The sequence below is a fragment of the Leuresthes tenuis genome, unplaced genomic scaffold, assembly GCF_036924035.1.
Source record: "Leuresthes tenuis unplaced genomic scaffold, fLeuTen1.0.hap1 SCAF_2, whole genome shotgun sequence".
In the NCBI taxonomy this organism is placed as follows: Eukaryota; Metazoa; Chordata; class Actinopteri; order Atheriniformes; family Atherinopsidae; genus Leuresthes; species Leuresthes tenuis.
In genome coordinates, this window is record NW_027325356.1 from 22,226,501 (window position 1) to 22,249,319 (window position 22,819).

A 22,819-nucleotide genomic window follows, 5' to 3' on the forward strand; every position below is an offset into this window, starting at 1 on the left:
TGTTCCCTGCTATGGATTCAGTCTTTGTGCCAGGGGACTTTCGTGGTCAGGTGTCGTGACACGATGACTGAACTCGTAGCGTTTTGCTTCACAGTTTCCCGACACAAGTTTCTTTTTTCTCTCCCTCTCGTGTGAACGCAAACATAGCTGCATTACTAAATAATGAATGACCTCTGTGGAGTAGTCTACTTTTAGAAAGTGACACGTTGCAACGAGAGTTGTTGTTGGGGAGGTGGATACATGTGAGATTCGGTTCTGCTCTATTTGTCTTACGTTATAGATAGCAGGTTAGTTCTTTATGTTGAGTTTCCGGATGCATTACATCAGAAAATTTCAGTTTTTTACTGTTGAAGGCAGTTTCAGTGATTTGCAGTCTGTGTCAGTGAGATTAAAGCTGGTTGCGTTTGGGAGTATTTACCAAAAAAAAAAAGCATGTATTTAGGTCATAATTAGGGATGTATGATGAAAGTTACATGTCATCAGTATGAGGAGACAAAACCTCTAAAGAAATCATCAGTTGCTTTCCAATTTGGCTTTGTGGTTGATTTCAGGATTCTCGCTCTGAGAGGATCATTCAATCTTACTAATGTAGGATTATTATAGTCCACAGTTTAGATTAATATGGCATGTTTTGAATAAACATAAATAAAAGTTGTAGTTTTTTTCCGATGAAATTTGGGCCGTCACAACAAGAGATTTGTTAATTCCTCTACAGGAGAAGGCTTCATGGTGATGCATTGGCATCTGCAGTGAGTAAAAATGAGGTGCTCTATCTGCTCGGGATTGGAAGGTTGGGGTCTGTGTATATTTGTGAATCAGCTGGCAGTCAACGAATTACTTTCTGAACATTCGCGACATGCAAAGTGCACCGTGTGCCAGGAAAAAAAACGATAAAACAATAACCTAACAAACTAAGAAGCGTATCGCTTGATTGTATTGGCAGTCAACTGATCATTAAGTGCTACTTTTTTAGGTCTAGAAAACACAGGTATTAATTTAAAATGAAGTGGCTGGATGTTATTTGTGAAATCCCTTTGAGCGCATGAAAAATACTGGCCACAAAACTGGCCGGACCAACCTCCTCACATATTGTGCCTTATTGGTCGTGTTTTCATTCATTTGATTGCAATCTGCATTTCTGCTGCCGCACGTCACAAAAAAATCCTGCCGAGTGCAGCTTTAAACTCTGACACTGAAATGCATGCACTCAGCTCCTTTGTGTTCGCCATCACACAGGCTCTATTCATACTTACTTGCTCCAGATCAATCCAAGGAAGCAATCAGTTAGTACACTCAAGCTCTGGTACAGCTCCCTGGAGCGCAAAGCTGTGCTGAAATAACTTTGCCAGGTAAATGGTGTCAGAACTGTGCACCTTATTCATGCAGATCTTTTTGGCACAACATTCGTTCCGTTTGATGTAATATTTATGGAGCTTCATCCCCACCCCAACCTTCACTCTTTCCTGTCGTCTACCCCCTCGACACCCTGCTCTGCGCCGCCTTAGCAGAGGAGTAGATACTGCCAAAAGCCTCAGATGTCTGTCTTGCGTGTGAGCTGATGAAACTTTGCAAAAAAGACTCTTCCCTCTAGGCTGTTACCAACCCCGCCGTAGCAGTTAAAAGTTTGATGCGACGGCAAGGACAAACACCCACCCTGTAGTCGGAAATGCAACATAAGAGATCATTTCCTCTGGTAGATGTGGAGGGGGTCATCAGCTCAAGCTCAACCTCACATAGAACAAATGATTTTGAAAGATTACAAAATGATTAGTCTTGAAAAGAGATTACTTATCAAAGCGGAGGACACACCATGAAGTCACATCAGCTGTAACAGCCTCCATGTTGATCCAAATGGTTTATTCCAGACAGTTCTCTTTTTTCAAGGCAGCCCAGAGAACAAACCTCTAGCACACAGTTTAAATCCTCTCTCAGGGCTTAATCTCCTCCCTGTCCTCTGTGTGTGTTGCTGGTTCTTTTCCAGCGTGCCTTTCTTGCTAATAATGTTTAGACTTGGTACTTTGAGTTGGTAAGAGCAGAGCCCACACACTTAGCCTTAATGACTTGTTTTCTTTTTTTCTTGGTCTTCTTAATGCGTTTAGAAATGGAGCTGTACCATCTGCCTATATGTTGGCAGGTGCCTTTACCACAAAAACTAAGAGCTGAATTGAACATCCACAACTAATGAAACAGATTAGACCCTCCTAACAGAGCTTAGTCGTAAATGTAGAATCACTGTCTATTCATGTCTGCACGCCTTTGATTTGCTTGTTGAAGAAGCAATTATTACCCTCTGTAATTGCTGTTTAGACATGTATCGGCTAATCAACACGGTTGTGCACAACACTATCTCCACAACTCTCACACACTCATGCACTGCACAGTCACACACACTTCCTCTGTCTCTCTGTGACTCTCCCGTTTCTTAGATCAGTGGTGGCACACCTGTTGTATGGTTTGGGGCTTTACTGTCTTACCCGCTTTTATTTATCTTCTTTATGTCCTCCTCCTGTTCTTTGTGCTCCTGTATCTGCTGACCTTGTCCCCGTCCCAACGCCTGTCTTCCTGCCTGCCTGCCTGCCTGCCTGCCAGAGGGTACAGAAGGCTGCCAAAATCAAGAAAAAGGCGGTGTGTAATAAACAGAGCAAAAGGAAGAGCCTCTGGCCACTCTCCTTCCACTCTCACCTTTTCTTTTTCATTGCATTTTTGCTTGTCTGTGTCCTCTCCCGTCTGTGCTCATAAAACATCAAAATTGTTGCGCTCAAGTTCAACAATTTTCTTTTCACCGAGAACACGTTTAGTTTTGTGTGTTCAGCTAAGTGTAAAGGTGGTGGAAGTTTCCCCAACAGCCCACATAACATTTTTAGAAGACTGTTAAATGAAATGGGCAACATGATGACATTTTTCGATTCAAGGACTTTTTAATCCGATTGCGACTGGGATGCAAGGCGACATTCCTCATTTTATTAAGGAGCTGCCACAGCCAAATGTGCTAAGAGCCTCTTGTCATGAATCCATATGCAACCAGTATGGCCGCAAAGTAACAGAAGCCATGTCAGATGGACACTACGGTATGCGATAGCTGCAGGCTGTATTTGATGCTGGACTTTTTGAAATACAGAGTCAAGTTTGCTCCCAGAATGAGTTCTAAGTAAACAGTAATACTTATACGTATACATAGGTACCCAAAAGTTCATTCATAATCTGTTACTGTGCGTGGAAGCCGACCAGATCTTTGAAAGGAATTGAGTTTAAGGCTGTGTATTACTTGTTTTGTGCAATTTTAGAAGTGAAGAAAGGCAGATCTGAAGAGATCTGAGCTCTCAGTGAGACGTGGCTTCATTCTTCTCTCTCCTGACCTGTATTTTGTTTTCCACTCACTATTTGCTGTTGTGGGTACGTTCAGGTACACGCTGTATTGATTTCAAAACAAAAAGGAACCTGACCTGCCATTCTTGGCGTGTTGTAAAGAAAACACAGTGTTATTTCCGCATCACATCCTGCCTCCTGTGTGCTATAGATGGTCATTTCTGCCTGAACCCCCCCCCTCCCTTAAATTACAGTGAGCATACATCTCAAGCAGATGGTCTCCAGACCAGATGGTCCATACGCTCTCTCGGAAATCTCCTGTGTTCATTGTAAGAACTGTTAAAGTCTCCGACTTTTATCAGCTTGCTCAGGCAAAGGCTTGGTTGTAGTCATTAATCAGAAAGGCAGTTGATGCAAATTTTAGAGCTTAAAGAAAACGTCTTTCATGTTTATCCTTGAAACAGACTGTGTGATGTTTGCTTCCATAATTCACTGGTATTGAATCCATTCTCCTCAGTACCAGTGAAATATTCTCTGAGCCCCTGGCTGTAGCACAAATCAAAGCCACGATCGATCTTCCCCGTTCTTAGAGGTGTTCTATCATGAAATTCTGCTCCTTTTGCTCTCTAATCCTACCTTTGCTCATTGCAGCCAGAGTTCAATTTTCCCTTTATCCGTCCACAGCACTCGTTTCCAGAATGCATCAGGTCTGTTCAGTGAAACAGAGTCTGTAAAATCTCATTCGGTCTTGCAGGAACTGTAAGGACTGTGAAGTGCCTTCCTAGCAAATCAAGAAGCAATTGTCCTGGAAATGTTTCTTGATCTTACAGGCCTCACGTTGCCTCCGACAAACAAAGTCTTTACTCCTCTCTCATGGCCTTTCCCTGCTTTTATTACACTGGTTATTTGAATTTTCAGGGTGCTGTGCGGCCGCTCAGAGGAGCCCATTGTTGCTAATTGATACCTATAAAGCTTTGACATTTTCATCAGCTTGTGTTATGTAACTATGACTGAACAAATCATGGCCCTAACTCCTAAACGTTTGAATAATTCTGTTTTCCTTAATTTCTTGAATATATACATATATATGATAAATCTAACTTACTAATATGAACTGAAAAAAAAAGTTTCATCCTTTATTTGATGCCTGGAAATGAGTTATTCTTCGGTTGACTGTGAAAGTACAGCACACATACAGCTAGTATCAACCACTCACCCAAGCTGTGACAGATGACATGATTCCTGCATTTAGAGGCTTAGATTTACAGTGATTTTTAGTTTCTCTTCAGATGTTAATAGCATGAAAAGCCTAAATAAATATGAAAACCAATTGAAAGCTAATTTCAGTTTATTGTCTTTAACAGAAGAATCTGAGGCTTTTAAAGGTTTGTTGGTCTCACGTGCATAGATCCGTTGAACAGTTGGCACAGATTATTAACATAAGTACAGTAAGATAACTGGAAGTGATTAGAATAAATGAAACTTCATCAAAGAAATTATCCAAAAAACATGCCTTCTGCAGAAACGTAATTTTTCCAAAGTAAGTTGAATTATGCATTTCGTGGATTATCAGTCAGTACATGCCAATTATTTTGTGAAGTAGGCATAGATTTCACCAGCCATAGTGGAAAATGTTTCCTCTCAGCTCATATCCCTCCTCTTTATTCTGAGTCACAGTGGCAAGAATCCATATCTATAAACAACCACACGCGTTTATGGTAAAACGTTAAGACAAGCTAAGCAGTGCTTCAATCAAACATCATAATATTTCCTATTATGATGTTTGATTGAAGCACTGCATTAGGAGTTAGAATCTTTTTTTTTTTTTTGTTTAGTTTAAATGTACAGGCTCTGCCTTACTAAAGCCATATTGTTCGGGTCCATCATATACCTGAACAATATGGCTGCAGCCATTAATTCTCGCCATCGAAGTTAGCTAAGTCCATATGTTTCTGTGCTCTGAATGCAAATTTCAAATCCTCATCTGTTGCTTGGGGGGGGGGGGGCAAGGAAACAATAAAGGGAATGAGGTTTCATCCAAAACATAGAATAACAACCCTTGTTCACGTCTTTTTCTGATATTTCCTATTCTATCTGCATTTTTGCACACAAATATATGGATTTTGACAGTTGCAGACCACAGTCTCAAATAACTGGTTCAGCCTGTATAACATAAACCATTGAACTGCAGTAATATGGGTTTTATTTCTTTATCACCCTGGCCTTATTTTGGCAGTCTTAATGAAACTAGAACAAATAGAATTTTATTAGTCTGCTGCTCGGAGTGATTAGAGGGAAATGTTAGCAGGCTTGTTCTGCTCTCACTGGTGTAAGAGCCAGCTGGTGGGGGTTTAGTGTTAAGCTGTTTCTCGTTTACACGCCAGCTCACGGTCCTCATGCCAGGGCAGCTGATGTGAACCGTCAACTCTGCCAGTTTTCCTCTTTTTTTTCCTCCTGTCGTTTCCACCTCACCTTTACACTTAATAACTTGTCCATATGACAAGTGTTTCCCCAGCTGGACACTGAACTAAACATGCATGCATTTTGAATTGCATGCATTTTGAATAGCTACACCAAGACAGAAATTTCCTGCATTCAACACCAACATATTTTGAAACAGCAGTGTTCTAAGTGAATTGTCAAGTTTGTTTCAAAGATCTTTTTTTAAGTCGGAGGCAGGTGACTTGACCAGCTCTTTTGTTTGTATGTTCCTTCAGAGTGCCGACGGAGATGCTCAGACTCTCACTGAGGTTGATCTGTTTATCTCCACCCAGAGGATCAAAGTGCTCAATGCAGACTCACAAGTAAGTAGTTGATGTTTCCGTCCAGAGTGCCCTTCCTCACCTGTGAGATTAAAAAGCAGCTTTCCTTGAAAAAAAGAACACAAAATACTTTTCATAACTGCAGCTCACTACTGACGCCAGATTTCTCTCATAAAGCTCCTGTTTCTTTAATCTCATGACGCCAGTCAGAACTTCTGTTGTCAGAAGATAAGAATAGACTCTCCAATTCATCCAAAGGGCTCAAACATCTGCTCAGCACTGCCTTGTTCTTGTATCAGAATGTTTTTAGAATGAATACCAAATCAAATACCCTTTTTTGTTTTCATGAAAAGAAAAGCAGTTATTTCATGGACTCCTAATTCAATTTCTTTCACAAAATCTCTCTCCACTCATACACAAACTTCCCTAAAGGTTCTTTTAGTTGTAAAGTAAGCTGCTGTGTGGAGGAGCAGTTGCTCTCTGGAGAGCTCTGCAGACCATGAGGAGAGAAGCAAAAGTTAAACATATATGTGACAGATGATTCATTTGCTGTATTTCAGTCTTATCCTTGGTCTGGCCATCTGAACAGTGTCAGAATGTGTGAGTGTGAGTGTGGGCAGCCGCCTGGCAGATTATAACGTGCTGCAATGCAGTGTCTGTCTTCCTCCCTTTTCCATCTGGTTGCAACTGGTCCTGGCACTTTCGAGAAAAGCAACTCAGGGTAAAAAGCCCTCCTTCCGCCATTCCAAGCTTTATGGAGCCTGCATGGGGTCCCTGACGTTGATGCATTATGAGAACAAGTTCAAAGGTGGACTGGAGCAACACAATTAATTAAACTCATGTATGAAACCGCCACTGGTTTAATAAAATGGACAAAACTGGAATGAAGTTCAGCATGTTATCATCAACTTCCTCTCAGCAAACCCGCGCATTCAGATCTTCTGTAAACTGTTGTTTTATTATAAAGTAAATGCCTCATGCAGTCTGCATTATTACGCTCATCTATGATTAGACTGAGCGAACAAACAAGATTAAACTATGAAATCAAGATATTTTTTGTGCACCTTTTCAGAATGATCAGATGAACAAGGTCTATAAACGCTCTACTTCACCCAGGCGTTACTGGGCTTTAACCTGATTATACAGCTGGGATCCATGCAATCAAAGGAAGACCTGTTTGCTCTTTGTCGAGTGTGCTTTTATCTCATTCTCCCCCCTAAATGGGTGATTCGACTGGCAAAGAACTGAATTAAAGACGCTACAAACAGGCTCTTTATAATTTTCAAACAAGAAAAGGAGCTCCCGTTTCGGAGACAGCGTAACCACCAGCACGTATTGTGCTGAAGTTCTTGTAAGAAGCTTCAGCGCAAACTTGTATTTGTAGAACACTCATTTGTCCTTTTTTGTGGTTTTCTTTCTGGAGTTAACAGTCGTGTGAAAAAGAAAGTACACCCCTTGTAGAATCCCTTTTCAGCAGCAGTTTAATGTACGACCTTATCAGTCTTGCATGTTGCTGTGGAAGAATTCTTGCCCACTCTTCTTTACAATGTTGCTTCAGCTGAATAAAGAATGCTCACATTTGTTTCTGCACAGCTCTCTCCTGGTCCCTCCACAATATTTTAATCAGGTTGAGATCTGGACTTTCACTTGGCTTTAGCAAAACCTTGATTTTTGGATTCAGCTATCCGTTCATAGAATTTCTGGTGTGCTTTTCAGTCTCTCTGATTACACTGTCATGAATATAACATCTAACATGCAAACTGTGGCTTGTAAAGAGCCGGAGACGGAGCTCTATTATTTTTTTCTCAGTTTCTCTGAGCATTGTGCAGTCTTGTAAGCTCAAGGTGAACTTGCTGGGAAGATTGACAACTGCCTTGGCTGTTTTCCACTTTTGGATTATCTTTGTATCACTGTAGAATGATGGATGTTCCTCTAACATATTTTTTTCCTTGGCATTTTGTTAACACACCTGAACGCTCCAGACAGAGGCGCTCACACCTGCTGATGATCAATTAATAGGGTGCGTTTGATAAGCAGCACCTGGCTGCTACTTACCCTCATAATTTCTATGGAAGCTGTAAGGTTGTGTTTAGTTTTTCCCACGCGGCTTCTGCATTTTGGCTTTTTTTGTTTTACAAATAAATGATGACACTGTGTAATATGTCATGTGTCGTTCATCTGAGGTTGTATTTACTTAAGACCTGGTAAGAGCCAGAGGATTCTTTTTCTTTATGTCCTCCTGTAACAAATCTTAGAATTGAAAGAGGAGACTTCTACTGATGACATCATTAGGTTTTGTGGAATTGAAAACATTAAAACAGTAAATGTCCATGCAGTCAAATATTTAATTTCTTGCAGATATCAGCAGGGGGTGAATTTTATTTTCATTTCACGGCTCATACATTCTGATATCGCAGTAATCCTGGGTGCCGTCATGCATTTCGACATCATCATTACAGTCTGTAGCTCTGATATTCGGCTCATAAATTCACCCTTTGAACCTGCATTTAACCGTGGGCCTCATTTCTGATGTTTTGGTTGCTCTGCTGACAGGAAACGATGATGGACAATGCCCTGCGCACCATCTCCTACATCGCTGACATTGGGAACATTGTGGTTCTGATGGCGCGACGCAGAATGCCTCGAACAGCCTCGCAGGACTGTATCGAAACTACACCTGGCGCACCCGAGGCAAAAAAGCAGTACAAGATGATTTGCCATGTCTTTGAGTCTGAGGATGTAAGTGATGTTACACAGATCGCAGTTAGTCAACAAATGCTGTCACTCACTGTCAGAGCGACCCACTGATATACAAAGATGTCTGTTAGCTGGGCAGTTTTGATTTCATTTATTTATTTTCATCCCATGGAGCTGCTGCTTGCCTTGCTGAAGCAGATTCTGTAAGGCTTGGCACCACGAACAATGTAGCATCGAGGAGCCAGCCGCCCAGTCTCTGCGCCAATTGGTATAAAGGCTGCAGACCAATCTGTCCACTATTCATCTAATTTTGCAGCCAGGTTTTAAAGACCGGACGGAGTTCTGATAGAACCATTCAGCTGCTCTTCTATCAACGAATAAACTGTTTCTATTTTTGTTGCTTCGCTGGCTTTAGTCAGTGTTTCCTGTTCTGCTTTTTGTTTTTGTTGTGCAAAACTAATTCACAGTGCATAGTTGGGACTTTGTTGACCACAAATTCTGCAGCAGGTTTCCAAATATAGAACTGAGTAAAGTCCCCTTTTTCTTTATGTTGTCAATGTGTTTAAGCACTCCTGCTGCAAAGTGCTGGATACCTCCGTCTCTTTTAGATGATGTTTAATAGGATGATATTGTGTATCACTCCATTATTTTGTGTGGATTGGATTTCACAGCCTGTTCTCCTCATGAACCATCACTCCTTATAACTGGGACAAAAGAAAAGTGTACCTGTCCTCAACAAATAGCTTATGGCAGAGAAAATCAATTCATATTAAGCCTCAACATATACTTGGCGCTCGCAGAGCCATTGCTGTTTGATGCCACATAATGCTTTTCATTGCTGAATTGTTATTTATACGTCTATCAGTGAGGAGCAAATCAAGATTACAAACGTGTTTTACATAATAATTCCTGCTTTTTTTTTGGTCTTCAGGCTCAGCTCATCGCTCAGTCCATCGGCCAGGCGTTCAGCGTGGCCTACCAGGAGTTCCTGAGAGCCAACGGCATCAACCCCGAGGACCTGAGTCAGAAGGAGTACAGTGACGTCATCAACACCCAGGAAATGTACAATGATGACCTCATTCACTTCTCCAACTCTGAAAACTGCAAAGAGGTTGGTGTATATCAAGTGTGCACTACATGAATTAATGCTGCACACACGTGTCTCTGCAGTTGTGTTATTCGTGTAAGTGCAGGATAGAAACTCTTTGAGACTTTAAAAATCACGGCACAATTCCCACTCATGCTGCAGGGCCATTAGGGAAACATGCAGCTGTTGTAGCTGTTAACTAATTTGATAGATTAAGAGGCAGATGGTACAGTAAAATCCACTCGGAGCACATCAGGCTCTGCTTTTTCTGCTGTAGTACCTCCTCTTTTGTTAACTCTGTGCCCTGGAAACATTACTGAAGGCTTGTGGAGATTTCAGAAGCTGTAAACTGTTTCCTCTGTATGAGCAGAGATGCTGCACTAACACTACAGCACACATGCTATATTAGAGGCACAAGACTAATTTGCAGTGAAAGGAGAGCAGGGCTGTCTCAAAGAACTAAAGCTTCCCAACTTCTTAACTGGGCTGAGAACAAATTCTTGTCTGGGAGTTCATGTGCACACCAGCAGCGTCAGCCAGTCAAAGGAATGGGAAGAGGAGAACTGATTAAAACGGTAATGAAAGAAAGATATGGTGAGCTGCAATAGAAATTCATGTTTGATTTACTGGGTATAATAAATATGAATTATTTTCTTAATAGACACAAAGTGCTTTAAAGCACATTGCCCATGTTCTGCCTTTATACTAATATTACTGTGCAGCGTTCATGATGCCCTCCTTAAAGCTCCAGTAGGAGACATGGTAATTATTTGCTACATGAGAGTCATTTACAAACTCTGAACCCATTTGAGACAGTCGAGTGAAATGAAACAGTTCAGGTGTGATTTCTGACAAAAGATCCATTCAGCTTATGAATTACAGGGATAGGTGAGGTGTAGATTGATGGAGTTTATTGAGTTTTCTTTTTTACCTTTTTACAATTATTTATTTGTCCTACAGACTGCAAATAGTAGCTGCTTCCAGCTTCCATGTGATTGAATATGCAAAGGCGTTGTATTGCAAATAATTATAAAAACCTAAAGGAAGATGCAGGCAAAAATGAAAAAAACGGAGATAAAGAAAGGTGTTCCATTCAAGGTGTGCCACAGAAGTAACTTCAATGTAAAAACCCATTACGAATTCTGGCTTGATTTAAGAAATGTATATCGAAAATTCTGAAAAACTATCTCGCCGTTTAAGCCTTTAAACAGTTTGCTGGACATCAGCGACCTATTTATGCGAGTTAATAGGGCTAATTATATAATTATCGCTAAACACATCTACGCGGGTTTAGATCTGTTTGAGTTCAACCATTCGTGTTATTTTACTGAGACCATGAGCAGCAACGTATGATTCATTCTGATCTTCTTTGTATTGGATGTAATGTTTTATTATGCATAAATATTTACAGATGGAAAAAAAAAGGAGAATGTTTGAACCAATGCATTAATTTTTTTAAGGGCATGCTAAAGGTGTCATCTTTCAACCTGTAGCATTTTGTTTCTCTCTTCTTGTAAGAGATTGAGGAATTTAAAAGAACATTTTAAACACCCTCCATTTGTTAGTGGTCATCAACAGATCTACCTCACCACGTCCTTCCCCTTGGTATTTGTAAATTGATATTTAGGATGAAGGACAGAGAGATTCAAGAGAGAATCAATTTATGGACAATCACCACAGAAAGCAGTGTTCAGTTTAAACTAATCTGGCGAGTTTAAGGGGTCAAGGTAGGTCAGTGCATTATTGCAACAATGCTATAAATCCAGTGGTGCAGTGCTGCTGATTGATTTGCAACTTTGCCTGCAACAGTCTTATGCAACCAGAGATATTAATCCTCCTTGGTAGAAAACATTTCTAAATCTGCTGATTATGACTGCTGATGCCTGCTCTGCCATCTGAGCTCCAGGACTGCTGTTATAACACAGATTCCTGCTCTGATCCATAAAACCGAGCTAGAAAGAAATCAATTTTGTCCTCTGTCTACACGAGTCATCTTGTTTCGAGCGATAATGAGTTCTTTACGCGCTCTTCGGCAATTTGTGACCGAACAAGACGCTGTTTAAGTCAACTACAGCACATTGTTTTAGGATGAGAAAAGACTGCAGCAGAAAAGACTTATTTTTTTTAATGTAAACGTACACAGTTCTAGGCTCAGTCAGCTTTCTGTGTGCCCCTGGTGTAGTTGTTCTGATGGTGGTGTGTGAGTTTCTCTTCGCGATGAATTATTGAAATGACCGATAATCTGGCTGCCCGCAGCTGCAGCTGGAGAAGAGTAAAGGGGAGATTCTGGGCGTGGTGATCGTGGAGTCCGGCTGGGGCTCCATCCTGCCCACAGTTATCTTAGCCAACATGATGAACGGCGGCCCCGCAGCTCGTTCTGGCAAGCTCAGCATCGGAGACCAGATCATGTCCATCAACAACACCAGCCTTGTGGGGCTGCCCCTCGCCACCTGTCAGGGAATCATTAAGGTACAGAGACACCGAGGATGTGCACACCAGGAGGCTGGAGGAGGCAGATGAGGCAATGAAACGCATCATAAAGCTTAACTTTCATTCAACCTCGTGGTTAATTTGTTATGTCTGTGTTCACGTCTCTGTGATGAAGGGCTTAAAGAACCAAGTTCAGGTGAAAATGAACATTGTCAGCTGTCCCCCAGTGACCACCGTCCTCATCAAGAGACCAGACCTGAAGTATCAGCTGGGCTTCAGTGTCCAGAATGGCATCGTAAGTATTTGCAGATTTGATTTTAGGTTGGGCTTTATCAACAGAATATGTCAGCAGGTTGTGTTCTCATGAATAAATTGTTAGCTGTGTGTTTCGCGTGCATGTTTCACATTACCAAGTGTGTTAAGATTAATCCGCTCATTACCTTACTTCCTGTGTACTCGGTACACCATTGAAACACTATGAGAATGCGATAAATTGCTGTTTTGATTCAGGCAATGTTTAGAAACCAACCAATCAGCATCATCAGCTGTGTCTATTTTAAATGGTGTCACCATATCGCTGCATTTCTGCTATTTTACCCACCGGTGGCACCGCTTTGGACTTTAATACGAAGTACTTATAAACATGAAGACATTCTGTTGCATGTGTTTCCCCCTGCAGATATGCAGCCTGATGCGAGGAGGCATCGCCGAGCGAGGAGGCGTCCGCGTGGGTCACAGGATCATCGAGATCAACGGGCAGAGTGTGGTGGCCACAGCACATGAGAAGATTGTTCAGGCCCTCTCCAACTCCGTTGGCGAGGTCAAACTGATGCTGCAAACAAAACCACATACACGATAAGTTCCACATGCAGATTTACAGATACGCAACAAATACTAAGGCATTTACTTTCAGTGTGCTCTCACACAGAAATGCTGGCTACAGACCAGACAGTCCATTTGCTTAGTTTAGGAAACTGTTTGGTTACTTTAACTTTGAGCCACACATTTGAACTGAAAACCTGTCGCACAAATGGGATAAAAGGATAGAGTCGATTTTGGGATATCTCAACCAGTTCTGCTCGATTTGGATTGTATTTACTTTTTTTTTTTTCAAATGTGTCCTGAAGTGAAATTTAGTTTTGTGAAATACTAGATTAGTAGAGCAGCCGCAGCCAAACTGAAAAAAGTTACCCAAAACAAACACACAAAAAGCCTCCAGAAATATACGATAAATGTTCAATCTGTCCTAAAAAAAACCATAGATGTAAGTTTTGATATTAATGGTTTGTTGTGGATTATATTTCCTGACAAGAATCTGAATCGAAGGCTGAATTAACTCGTTTATTACCACCAAAACCCACCAAATTAATCTTTTTAGCATCCTTTGGCAACTTTTGTCTTCTTTATATATGTTGGTTTAGACATGGTGTAAAATATAAATGAGAATAGCATTCAGGAATTTGGACAAACGAAACGTTAAAACTGAAATTTCATTGCTATTTGTGTATGTTAAGTGAATTTGATGCCAGCAACACGTTTGTAAAAAGACTGTAAAAGTTAAGGAATGAAAAAAACACGACTGCACGGTCGAGTAGTTAATCATTTGATAACAATGTTTCTGAACATAAAGTGGTGAATGGTTATAAAACAATGTGTAAGAGAAGGATAATTTAACAATGGAGGCCCTGAACTGTTGAGCAGCTGGAATCACATGTCAACCAAGAACGGGAAATCATTCGTAAAACTACAGAAATGACTCTTAAAGTGGTGTCCATCACAAGCCCACACAGAGACAAACGAGATAAACAACCATCCACGCTCAAAGTCGCCCCAACGGACAATTAAGAACCACCACTTAGCCTCACATGCATGCTTTAGGATGTAGTCTCTTTACTGTTTTCAGTTAAATAAGATGTGTACCTGATTTGCAAATGATTACATGATTTACATTCACTGAAACTGCCCTGTTACTCCTCCTCCTCCAGATCCACATGAAGACCATGCCGGCAGCCATGTTCAGGCTTCTAACGGGACAGGAGACACCGATTTACATATAGACGACAGCCAGGAGCCGCTCCCGCTCATTTTTCTTAATTTCATTGAGCTGACGACTCCACTTCTCCATCATCTCTCCCTTGTCTGTGCTTAATACGCAGCCGCCACTTTAATGTCAGGAGAAGCTTAATCCATCTAAACCAACTGAAGAGGCAGCGAGCGCGTGAACTCTGTTTATTTATTTGTAACTGTCTGTGCTTTTTCGTCACGTCGGCGAATCCGAGTGGGCGGAGTTATCGAGTGAACGCGTCACAGTTTATTTTTTTAGATTCATGTGATGCAATATGACACACCTACTATACATTTTGTATAGTTTCATCTTCTCCCTTAATTTATTTCCCATGTAAATACATATTTTGCTAATATTGTGACGGAAGGTGTCGGGGAGGGCGGAGCCGCAGCTGCGTTGTAAATATTTGCCGAATCCGGCTGTTGAGTTGGAAGCAGGCCGTGAAGATGGCACAGGCACAATGACATGCCGGATATCATAGCGGTTGCCCGCGAGAAGAGGGTTGAGTTACGTACTGTGCGCGTGAATCAAACCGACGCTTGCAGCAGAGGTTTATGGGAGAAACGCCATATCCCTTTTTGATTTCCTGCATTTTAAGGCAATACGCGAGTTCAACCACTGAACGGCGTTTTTTTCTAAATCTCATGTACAAACGCTCACACACATTTAAATAACAAGCAATGTCTGACATGCATTAATTATGCTTTTGATATAAATTCACGTGTTTGAACAATGGTTCTTTTGTGTGCTACTCTCTCCTGTACGTTCATCTTTAACGTTCTGACTGATGCTCATGCATACTATGAGTGGACTGTGAATGTAACTGTGTTGTGTGAGCCGTCTCATTGCCATAAGCAGTATTAGAATGTCTGTACATAAAGGGAAACTTGTCTACTAGTATTGTGCTCATGTGAAGGAAACAAAACGCACAGGTTTAGTCTCTGCAAACGTCCGCCCAACTGTACACTGGCCATCGGTCTTGAGAGGGACAGAGAGAGCTGTGAATCACACACTGTGACAGAAAAAGAGCCTTACCGCAGAGTAACGGTCTTACAAAGCATTGTAGTCAGTTTTAACCGTATGAACTTTGTGTGCATGCCTCGTAAAGTAGTGTCATGTCATTGTGGCAAGATAATAAAACCTGAGCTGAACCTGGTTGGATTTATTTTGTTTTTCTGTTTTGACTTAAACTAAACGCTGGCAAAGCTTAAAGAAGTTGGTTTTGTTCTGGTGTTATGGCATGAAGGGCTGCCAGGAAATTGGGGGGGGGGGGGGGGGGGGGGGGGGGGGTGAATCAATGAAAGTTTGACATGCTGACATGAAACGAACAAAAAACAAGGAAAATGTTCCTGAAAAATAATCCAGAAATATCTGCATATAGGGCACAAAGTAGAAAATGTAATAGTTGTAACCCACTGAAGACATTTCACAAACATTTAGAGAACAACTAATACATGTTTGCAAAGGGTTCTGTTTATACATGCGTATGGTTTTACACTAAATTAAACAAACCAGGAAAAAAAGTAGATTTTGTGTATTTTCTTGCGTGAGTTACAACTAATAAACCCCGGTGAAAACTTCCACAGGAAACCTAAACTGAATGCGGTGACTGGCTCTGCTATGCCTGTGAAAAAATCAGGAATGCAAATTAAACCTTTACCACGCAAAAAAACCTGTATAGACCAAATCCAGCAAAATCACTGCCTTGTTTGGGCCTGAGTGCATCTGTGATGAACTGAGGTGAGGAGGACATCTTGACAAACAAAATGTTTATTTTTGAAGCCATGGACGCTGGGTCCTCCAGGTCAAGGAGAAGAACCTCCATCCAGTTAGTTATCAGTTATCAGCCATCCACGCCACGTCTTTTTCAGGGAAAGCCTTGCTTATGTCTGCAAGACAACGGCAAACAACATTTTGAAGGTACCACAGTAGCTTGACTTCATATTTGAAGAGTCTGGGTGTTAAAGTAACCTGCCTGCAGAAATATTCACAAGTCGTAGTACGTTTTCTTTAGTTTGTGACCTTTTACCATTTTAACAGGGTTTTTATTAGAACAAAAGCTCTCTGGTAGCTTCAAGCTGTCAGTTTCACTCACAAAGTCTCAACAAGATTTTTGATCAGGAAACAGGATCGAGTGAAATAACTCGTGGAAGGTAAGAACACAGCAGGCAGCAAACATTCCTTTCGTCAAGTGGGCAGTGTGCACTGCACTGTTTTTGTTTAAATATATATTATGTATGTGCACAACAACTACAACATTTTAACTTGTCAACAAGAGAGACATGGATGTAAATAACAAACAGATGAATGGAATGCAGCCATAATTAAAGACACCAATTCTTCCAGTGCGTTCGTGCCTTTCCAAATCAACGCGTCAGCTTTTAAAGATCCTGTGAAGAATCTATTGAGACGTCAGTAACTGCGTTTTGCATAAATATATTGTTCAATTTGGAGCATGATTTTTAATCTTCATGTTTGAGTGAACCCAGAGAAGATGCATTAGATAATTTTTGTGAAGCTTCATTCAACCTCATTTGTACGTGGTTTTGGTTTGATATCAGATCATTTTAGTGCCTGGAAAGCCAACTTCAACATTTTTATTGATAAAAGCAATTACAGTTCAATTAAACTGCTGCTTCTGATTATGTTTTAATCATCATCAAATAACCTGCCAATCATGATGTGTTGACTTTACGGGTCTTTCTTGTTTGTACATGTTCGGATCCAAGACGACTTTTAGAGTCAAATAATAATAAATGCTCGCTTTTTTTCTGATATGAACTGCTTCGGAGTTGCATACACAGCAATACCAAGAGAATTTCTCACATGACGTTCTCCTATTTATTCTTATTAAGCATAACTAGCAGAGCCACTCAACAGGTGTTTAATTTCCAGTTTCCTGCAGCATTAAGCAGGTTGATTTATTGAATGCCAGCTTATAAAAACAGTACATCATGACAATTAGCAAACGGCACATACTGGTACAATTGTTTGCCTGTGATTCCACTTTAAGCCTCTGGTGCCCTCTAATGCTAAGAGGTAGGTAGTGCGGGTTCTGCAGAAAATGATCGACATTTTGCAATTTCACTGTTATTACTCAATAGTTTTTTTTTTTACTCTATTACAGTATTTAAAAATGCAATTAATATAGAACGCAATAAAGCTGAAAATTACATGCATTCAGAAGACTTTTACAGCGTTTGTTGAGCATCATTAAATAGCAACTCGTACCTTCTGGGGCTACGCACACATCTGTCCTAAAGGCAGAACAGCACTCGGCTGTCCTTCACAGAGCTGTGAGTGTTTTTGAACTTGTTCTGTTATCTTTCCGGAGGCCAGAGTCCAGTTTGTGCTCGTCATGCTGAGTCGCTCTCAGTCGGTCTGTTTTGTTCCACAGCGGCGGGTCACTTCAGGGGTTCTGGTCATTCTTGTCACACTTTAACATGACTTTTATCCCAAGACCTTGACGTGTGGTCTCAAAAGCCGCGACCGCCTGCTCCAGAGGGAAGCGATGGGTCACGAGGGGCTTCACGTTCACTTTAGCTGACGCCAACATGGCGATGGCCATCGGCCAGCTGCAACACAGCGAAACAAATGCTTCATACTCCGTGGTATCTAATTATTACTGACAAAATGTGACCTTGGTCCTGTTTATTATTGTTTATAGAGGCAGAAAAGCAGTGCAGGTTTCCTTACGTATTGCAGTAGCGGAAGACTCCTCTGATATCCACCTCTCTTACGGCAGCGTTGATCAGAGGAACATTGGCCATCTCAGCACCGAGACCCACCAGAACCACCACACCTCCTGAACAAGTCCCCTGACAGGAGAAAAAAAAAACAGTTATAACCTGGACAAAGACTTTTTTACAAGTCTGCAGACAGTGAGGCTCTTTGGCATTTATATCTCAAATGGAAACAGATACAGATGCAGATAACAGGCAGCCATGTAGAGTTTTCTCTCCAGAAAAATGCAAAAATGTTGTCCATTAACTATAAAAAGCTAAAAGTCTGGGGAAAAAAAAAAAACGCTTGAAGAAAAAATGTCTCTCTGACATTATCACATATAAGATGTGAATTAGTTTGATATTTTGTATGAAAAATGTTCAAGTCTTAAATACTCTACTAAATCACATACGTAGATGGCTGTTTGGATGCTGCTCTCCACACCGGAGCATTCGATAGTGATTTGAGGCTGAGCTCCCAGCATGTCCTCGACTCTCTTGGCCAGCTGCTGGGGTCCGTCTCCTCTCTTCACCGTCAGCTGGAAGTCTGCTCCCAGCTCTTTGGCCATCGCCAGACGCTCTGCGGACAGATCTGAACACAGCACGGGGAGGCAGGTTAAAAGTTACGATGACTTTATCTGCATCGGTATGTCAATTCAGACAGGTTGTTCGTTACCGGTGATGACGACCTGTGAGGCCCCCATTGCCTTGGCAACAAGCAAGCAGACCAGCCCAATAGGTCCTGCAGAAAAAGAGGAAATCACATGAATACAGCACTCAGCTTCAAGTGGTTCACTAGTTACTACTTAATATATATACTGTTTGTCTAAATGTTCATGAGCTTGTTTTCACATCACTTGTTAAATATTAAGAATCTTGCTAAGCGTGCTAAAGTTCACCGTTCTTTTCCCCCCTCTTCGGTTTTGTTGAGTCAGTGTGATTTTTATGTTTGTGTCCAAACCCAGGGTGTAGGTAATTAGATTCCTTACATGCACTGGCATGTTACAGCAGTTTTGCAGCATGCAGTGAAATGCCTTCTGCAGTAACTTGTTGATGGAATATTACAACAAAGTTGGTGAGTTTAACAGTCTGGGTTCATTTCTACCTGCACCACAGATGAGCACAGTGCTGCCAAGGTTTACGCCGCCTCTGCGGCAGGCGTGGATCCCCACAGAGAGAGGTTCAATGAGAGCTCCCTCTTCAAATGTGACAGTATCAGGCAGCCTGGACAGAGACATAATAAGAGACAAAGAGAAGAAAAACTGAAGAGGATATGCAATGATTAGGCAAGAGAGTTAGCCATCAGTCTTCCACAGGGCAGCTGTGAGGTAATCTATCTGGTGCAAAGTCATGCAATAATGAAAAAAAGGTTACTTGTAACAGAAGTTGGCATTGTGTGTGTAATATCGGCACAAGTTTCCATCATCAGGGGGTGTGGCACAGAAGAAGATGGTGGGTGACAAGTTGTATCGCCCGTTTTTGAAGAACTCGTCCATCTCACGGGGTACGCCAGGCTCAATGGCCACTCTGTCACCTAGAAATAACGGTGTGACGTTCAGGGCACATTCAACTGTATCAAAGTGTCAATTGATTATGATACCATAAAAAGATAAGGTCGGCGTATCAAAAGCATAAAAGCTGTGTACAGTCCATCTAATGACAGGACAATGTATGCATATATTTGAAAACATTCATGGCACCAGGCGCAAAATGAATGGAACAAGAGGTCACTCAAGTACTCGCAGCCACAGTATCACAGCTGTGAGAGTCACAGTGTATTTACCTGCTTTGAGGTGCTTGACTGCTGATCCGACCTTCACCACTCGCCCTGCAGCCTCGTGGCCCAGCACCATTGGCTTTTTGAGCACAAAGTCCCCGATTCGGCCATGCTGCCAGTAGTGCACATCTGACCCACATATTCCAACAGAGTGCATCTGGAGCAACACCTCTAAGTACAAAACAAGACCGACAGGTCTGACCGACGACAGGGTATGCGTACTTGTTCACTTGTCACAGAAATACAAGATGAATTAGTCTGATTCTAAGTTTTTTAACAATTTTCTTTATCTTAATCATTTTTGCTTGATTTGAATATAGATGGACAACATTGCAGTTCTATTTTATTTTTTTTTTTTGCAGAAATCTGTTCCAAAGTGCAATCTTTTTACAAAGATTTTCACGATGAATGAAAACTAAAGAAATAATTCAGCGTAATGCAGAAAAAAAAATGCAAGGTACTTGTTTTTGACATGAAATAAAAAGACTTAAGTCTCTAAAGTGAATTATACATTCCTGCAGGAAAATGGAGCTGAGAAGGTAGTCAGACAGATGGGAGGAATCAGGCAGTTCAATGTTAGCTGCAATGATGAACTATCACACTCAGTTTTTTATATATATTTATATAATACCATTTTAAATAAGATGCTCCCAGAACAGTGCAAGCGCTTTAAAAAGTGCACCTCAGAGCAGTAGATTTGCTTTACCATTTGGTCCTGGCTCCGGGACGGGACGATTTTCCTGTGAGACAAAACGTTAAAGGAGAGGTTGCAGACACTTTACTTCGCCCAAATTGTTACGGAACGTTACGATGAGAGTTAGTGGTCGGTTTCATACAAGCCTGAGGTCTCCCTTAGAGTGCAGCACCACGGACAGATTATCCTGAGCCATGACAGAAGCAACGATGAGGTGTCAAAGGACGAAAAAAGAGAGGAGAAGTACCACACTGTCACGAAACCCTACCAGTGTCAAAGTACGAACACATCCCACAAGCAGCGAGCTGCTGTTTCCTCATCGCGGGGCTGGTACCAAAACAAAGCCTGTGATTGGTCGACGAGCCGCGGAATGGTCCATTTAGCGGGGGTTGAAGGTGGCGATTACTTTTAACTATTCATAAGACTTTCAACCAGCTACCCTCATTACGACTTTCTATTTCTTCTAAATATATCAAAATTATGGCTATTGATGATAAGTTGCCAATGAGTACATGGATATAAAAAATATTATAAATTCCGTCATAGTAATCGAGTCCGTGAATACTGCCCAGTTGAAAACATACAAATGCACAGAGGGGGTGTTTGAGAAAGCAGGGTTAACAAACCTGACCTATGAGTTGATTAACTCGGGGCTGGCAAACTTTGAGTTTTCTGTTTCAGAGCAGGTAATAATTAGTTCACGCAACTTTGAGTTTAATTAACCCTGAGTAGAGAAGACATAAAGACCCCCATCAATGTAACACAGATACGAGCCTCGTATCTCCCAGTTTTACGCCAGCAATGACTGTGCTATAAGTTATATGGTGTGCAGTAAAATAAAAGAGCAGTTCGGCACCCTCTTTTCTCAGGAGCCTCCGCGAAGTCATTATAATATATTCTCTTGCTCTCTCTCTCTGTGTGCACACACTTGACAGTCCGCGCACCTGGCAGCAAATAAAGATGAAGTCCAAAAGTATAGTCCAAACAGGTAAGCCTGATTACGGACTATTGGGAGGTTTAAGACATCAAAGCTACCATTTCTGCTATATTAACCCTGCCAGCATGTAATATTGTCTATGAAGGCAACATCAAAATGTTTATACAAGGCCCCAGATGTGTGCTTACTGCATATGTTCACATTGTACCCACATTAGCCAATAGGAAAAAGGCAGAGGCCCGAAAAACAGCTCCACTCCATCACCAACACCACCACTCACAGATGCTGAAGAGATTAACCTCAGTCCACTTGTGGACCCATGACTGAAGGCATCTCTGGTGGAAGCTGCTCTGATACAGCCTCACCCCAGGACAGAAGTTCTTACATAAGTAATAAATAGGAAAGATGTGTGTGCAATTGTGTGGTGTTGGCTCAGTGACAGCCACCCATCAACCTTTTTGTCGATTCTAAAAGCTCCCTGTGAAGCAGCTGTACAAAATCTACCTAGAAAGACAAATTCAAAAATCAGCTGGACCCCGTTAGACGGAAAATGCAGAGAAACCAAACAGAAACGCAAACATCGGAACATCAGTTAAAGGTGGGTCATGGCGCGAGTCGATGGATTGTTAAACATCTTTCAACGCAAAATATAAAAAAATGCACTATATTGTATATTCACTTACAGGAAATAAAGAAGACTTCAAGAAATAATTGTGATCTGTCTTAATGTGACACTGATACTGATACATACTGCGTTTCTGACAGCTCTTCCATCTGCTGCATCCACAGGATGGTCGGTGTTGTTTTCAGGGTCAACTGGTGCAGCAACCCGGTTTTCTCTTTTCATTACTGCAGCAGTGTGGAGGACTACGCATAGAACAGTGATATTGCAGGCCCTTTCTGGGGTGACTCAGAGCCCACGAAGGCACTGGAAGCAGGCCTCCATTATGCCTACGGTCATCTGCTCTGGCCCATGTCCTGCTGCAGGCTCAGGATCGGGCTATGGGGTCTGTAAGGCCTGCACTGGTACCCCCTGTCACCAAAAAGAGGGATGTTGCCCATCTAGCTTCGGCAAGTCCAGCGGTCTGTGCAGAGTCATGAAAAACCCTGGAGTCATGCACAGACCCAGGCCACTTTGCCTCCACATTACTGATGATATAGGCTACATCACATATGATTCACAGTGCAGAACAGCTGCAGAGGGTGTTCTGTGAAGTGGGCCAATAATTCAATGCAGTAAACTACTAAAAGCTACAAGTTACACCTAAGTGCACATTCACACTAAACATAATAACTGAAGGAGCCTTGATGGGAAAATGTATTCAGCCTATACAGCCGGTCA

At 41.6% G+C, this 22,819-nt stretch overlaps 2 protein-coding genes across 5 annotated transcripts in view; one reads left to right on the top strand and one right to left on the bottom strand.

Moving 5' to 3' along the window:
• The window catches only part of apba2b (amyloid beta (A4) precursor protein-binding, family A, member 2b), a 58,069-nt gene extending 42,469 nt beyond the window's left edge, over nucleotides 1-15,600 (top strand). Inside the window, exons 7-14 of one of the 3 annotated variants that reach the window (XM_072380674.1) lie at nucleotides 2,590-2,625; nucleotides 6,024-6,110; nucleotides 8,622-8,807; nucleotides 9,697-9,876; nucleotides 12,109-12,321; nucleotides 12,458-12,577; nucleotides 12,962-13,102; nucleotides 14,268-15,599. In XM_072380674.1, the coding sequence (XP_072236775.1) occupies nucleotides 2,590-2,625; nucleotides 6,024-6,110; nucleotides 8,622-8,807; nucleotides 9,697-9,876; nucleotides 12,109-12,321; nucleotides 12,458-12,577; nucleotides 12,962-13,102; nucleotides 14,268-14,339 (1,035 nt within the window). In that variant the 3' untranslated portion in view covers nucleotides 14,340-15,599. Of the gene's footprint in view, nucleotides 1-2,589; nucleotides 2,626-6,023; nucleotides 6,111-8,621; nucleotides 8,808-9,696; nucleotides 9,877-12,108; nucleotides 12,322-12,457; nucleotides 12,578-12,961; nucleotides 13,103-14,267 lie in introns of all 3 variants that reach the window. The other 2 variants (XM_072380675.1, XM_072380676.1) reach the window with 2 other exon arrangements.
• Nucleotides 15,601-17,171: 1,571 nt separating this feature from the next.
• sord (sorbitol dehydrogenase) lies at nucleotides 17,172-20,829 on the bottom strand. 2 transcript variants are annotated; one of them, XM_072380680.1, is made up of 9 exons: nucleotides 20,683-20,829; nucleotides 20,553-20,586; nucleotides 19,853-20,017; nucleotides 19,444-19,603; nucleotides 19,175-19,293; nucleotides 18,746-18,811; nucleotides 18,483-18,661; nucleotides 18,044-18,165; nucleotides 17,172-17,922 (listed from the first exon to the last, which is right to left on the bottom strand). In XM_072380680.1, the coding sequence occupies exons 1-9, from the start codon at nucleotides 20,734-20,736 to the stop codon at nucleotides 17,757-17,759; spliced, it is 1,065 nt and encodes a 354-aa protein (XP_072236781.1). In that variant the 5' UTR covers nucleotides 20,737-20,829; the 3' UTR covers nucleotides 17,172-17,756. The 2 variants fall into 2 exon arrangements, with proteins under 2 accessions (XP_072236781.1, XP_072236782.1); XM_072380681.1 differs by lacking the exons at nucleotides 20,553-20,586; nucleotides 20,683-20,829 and adding an exon at nucleotides 20,529-20,551 and having other exon boundaries at nucleotides 17,231-17,922.
• Nucleotides 20,830-22,819: the final 1,990 nt, after the last annotated feature.

What these genes read in the sequence shown, in the direction of transcription:
- sord (XM_072380680.1), bottom strand. Translation starts at nt 20,736, where the DNA reads ATGGCTCAGGATAATCTGTCCGTGGTGCTGCACTCTAAGGGAGACCTC. An exon ending in CTAAGGGAGACCTCAGGCTT is followed by an intron (nt 20,587 to 20,682) that starts GTATGAAACCGA and finishes TTTGTCTCACAG; the next exon opens with GAAAATCGTCCCGTCCCGGA. An exon ending in AGTCAAGCACCTCAAAGCAG is followed by an intron (nt 19,604 to 19,852) that starts GTAAATACACTG and finishes CGTTATTTCTAG; the next exon opens with GTGACAGAGTGGCCATTGAG.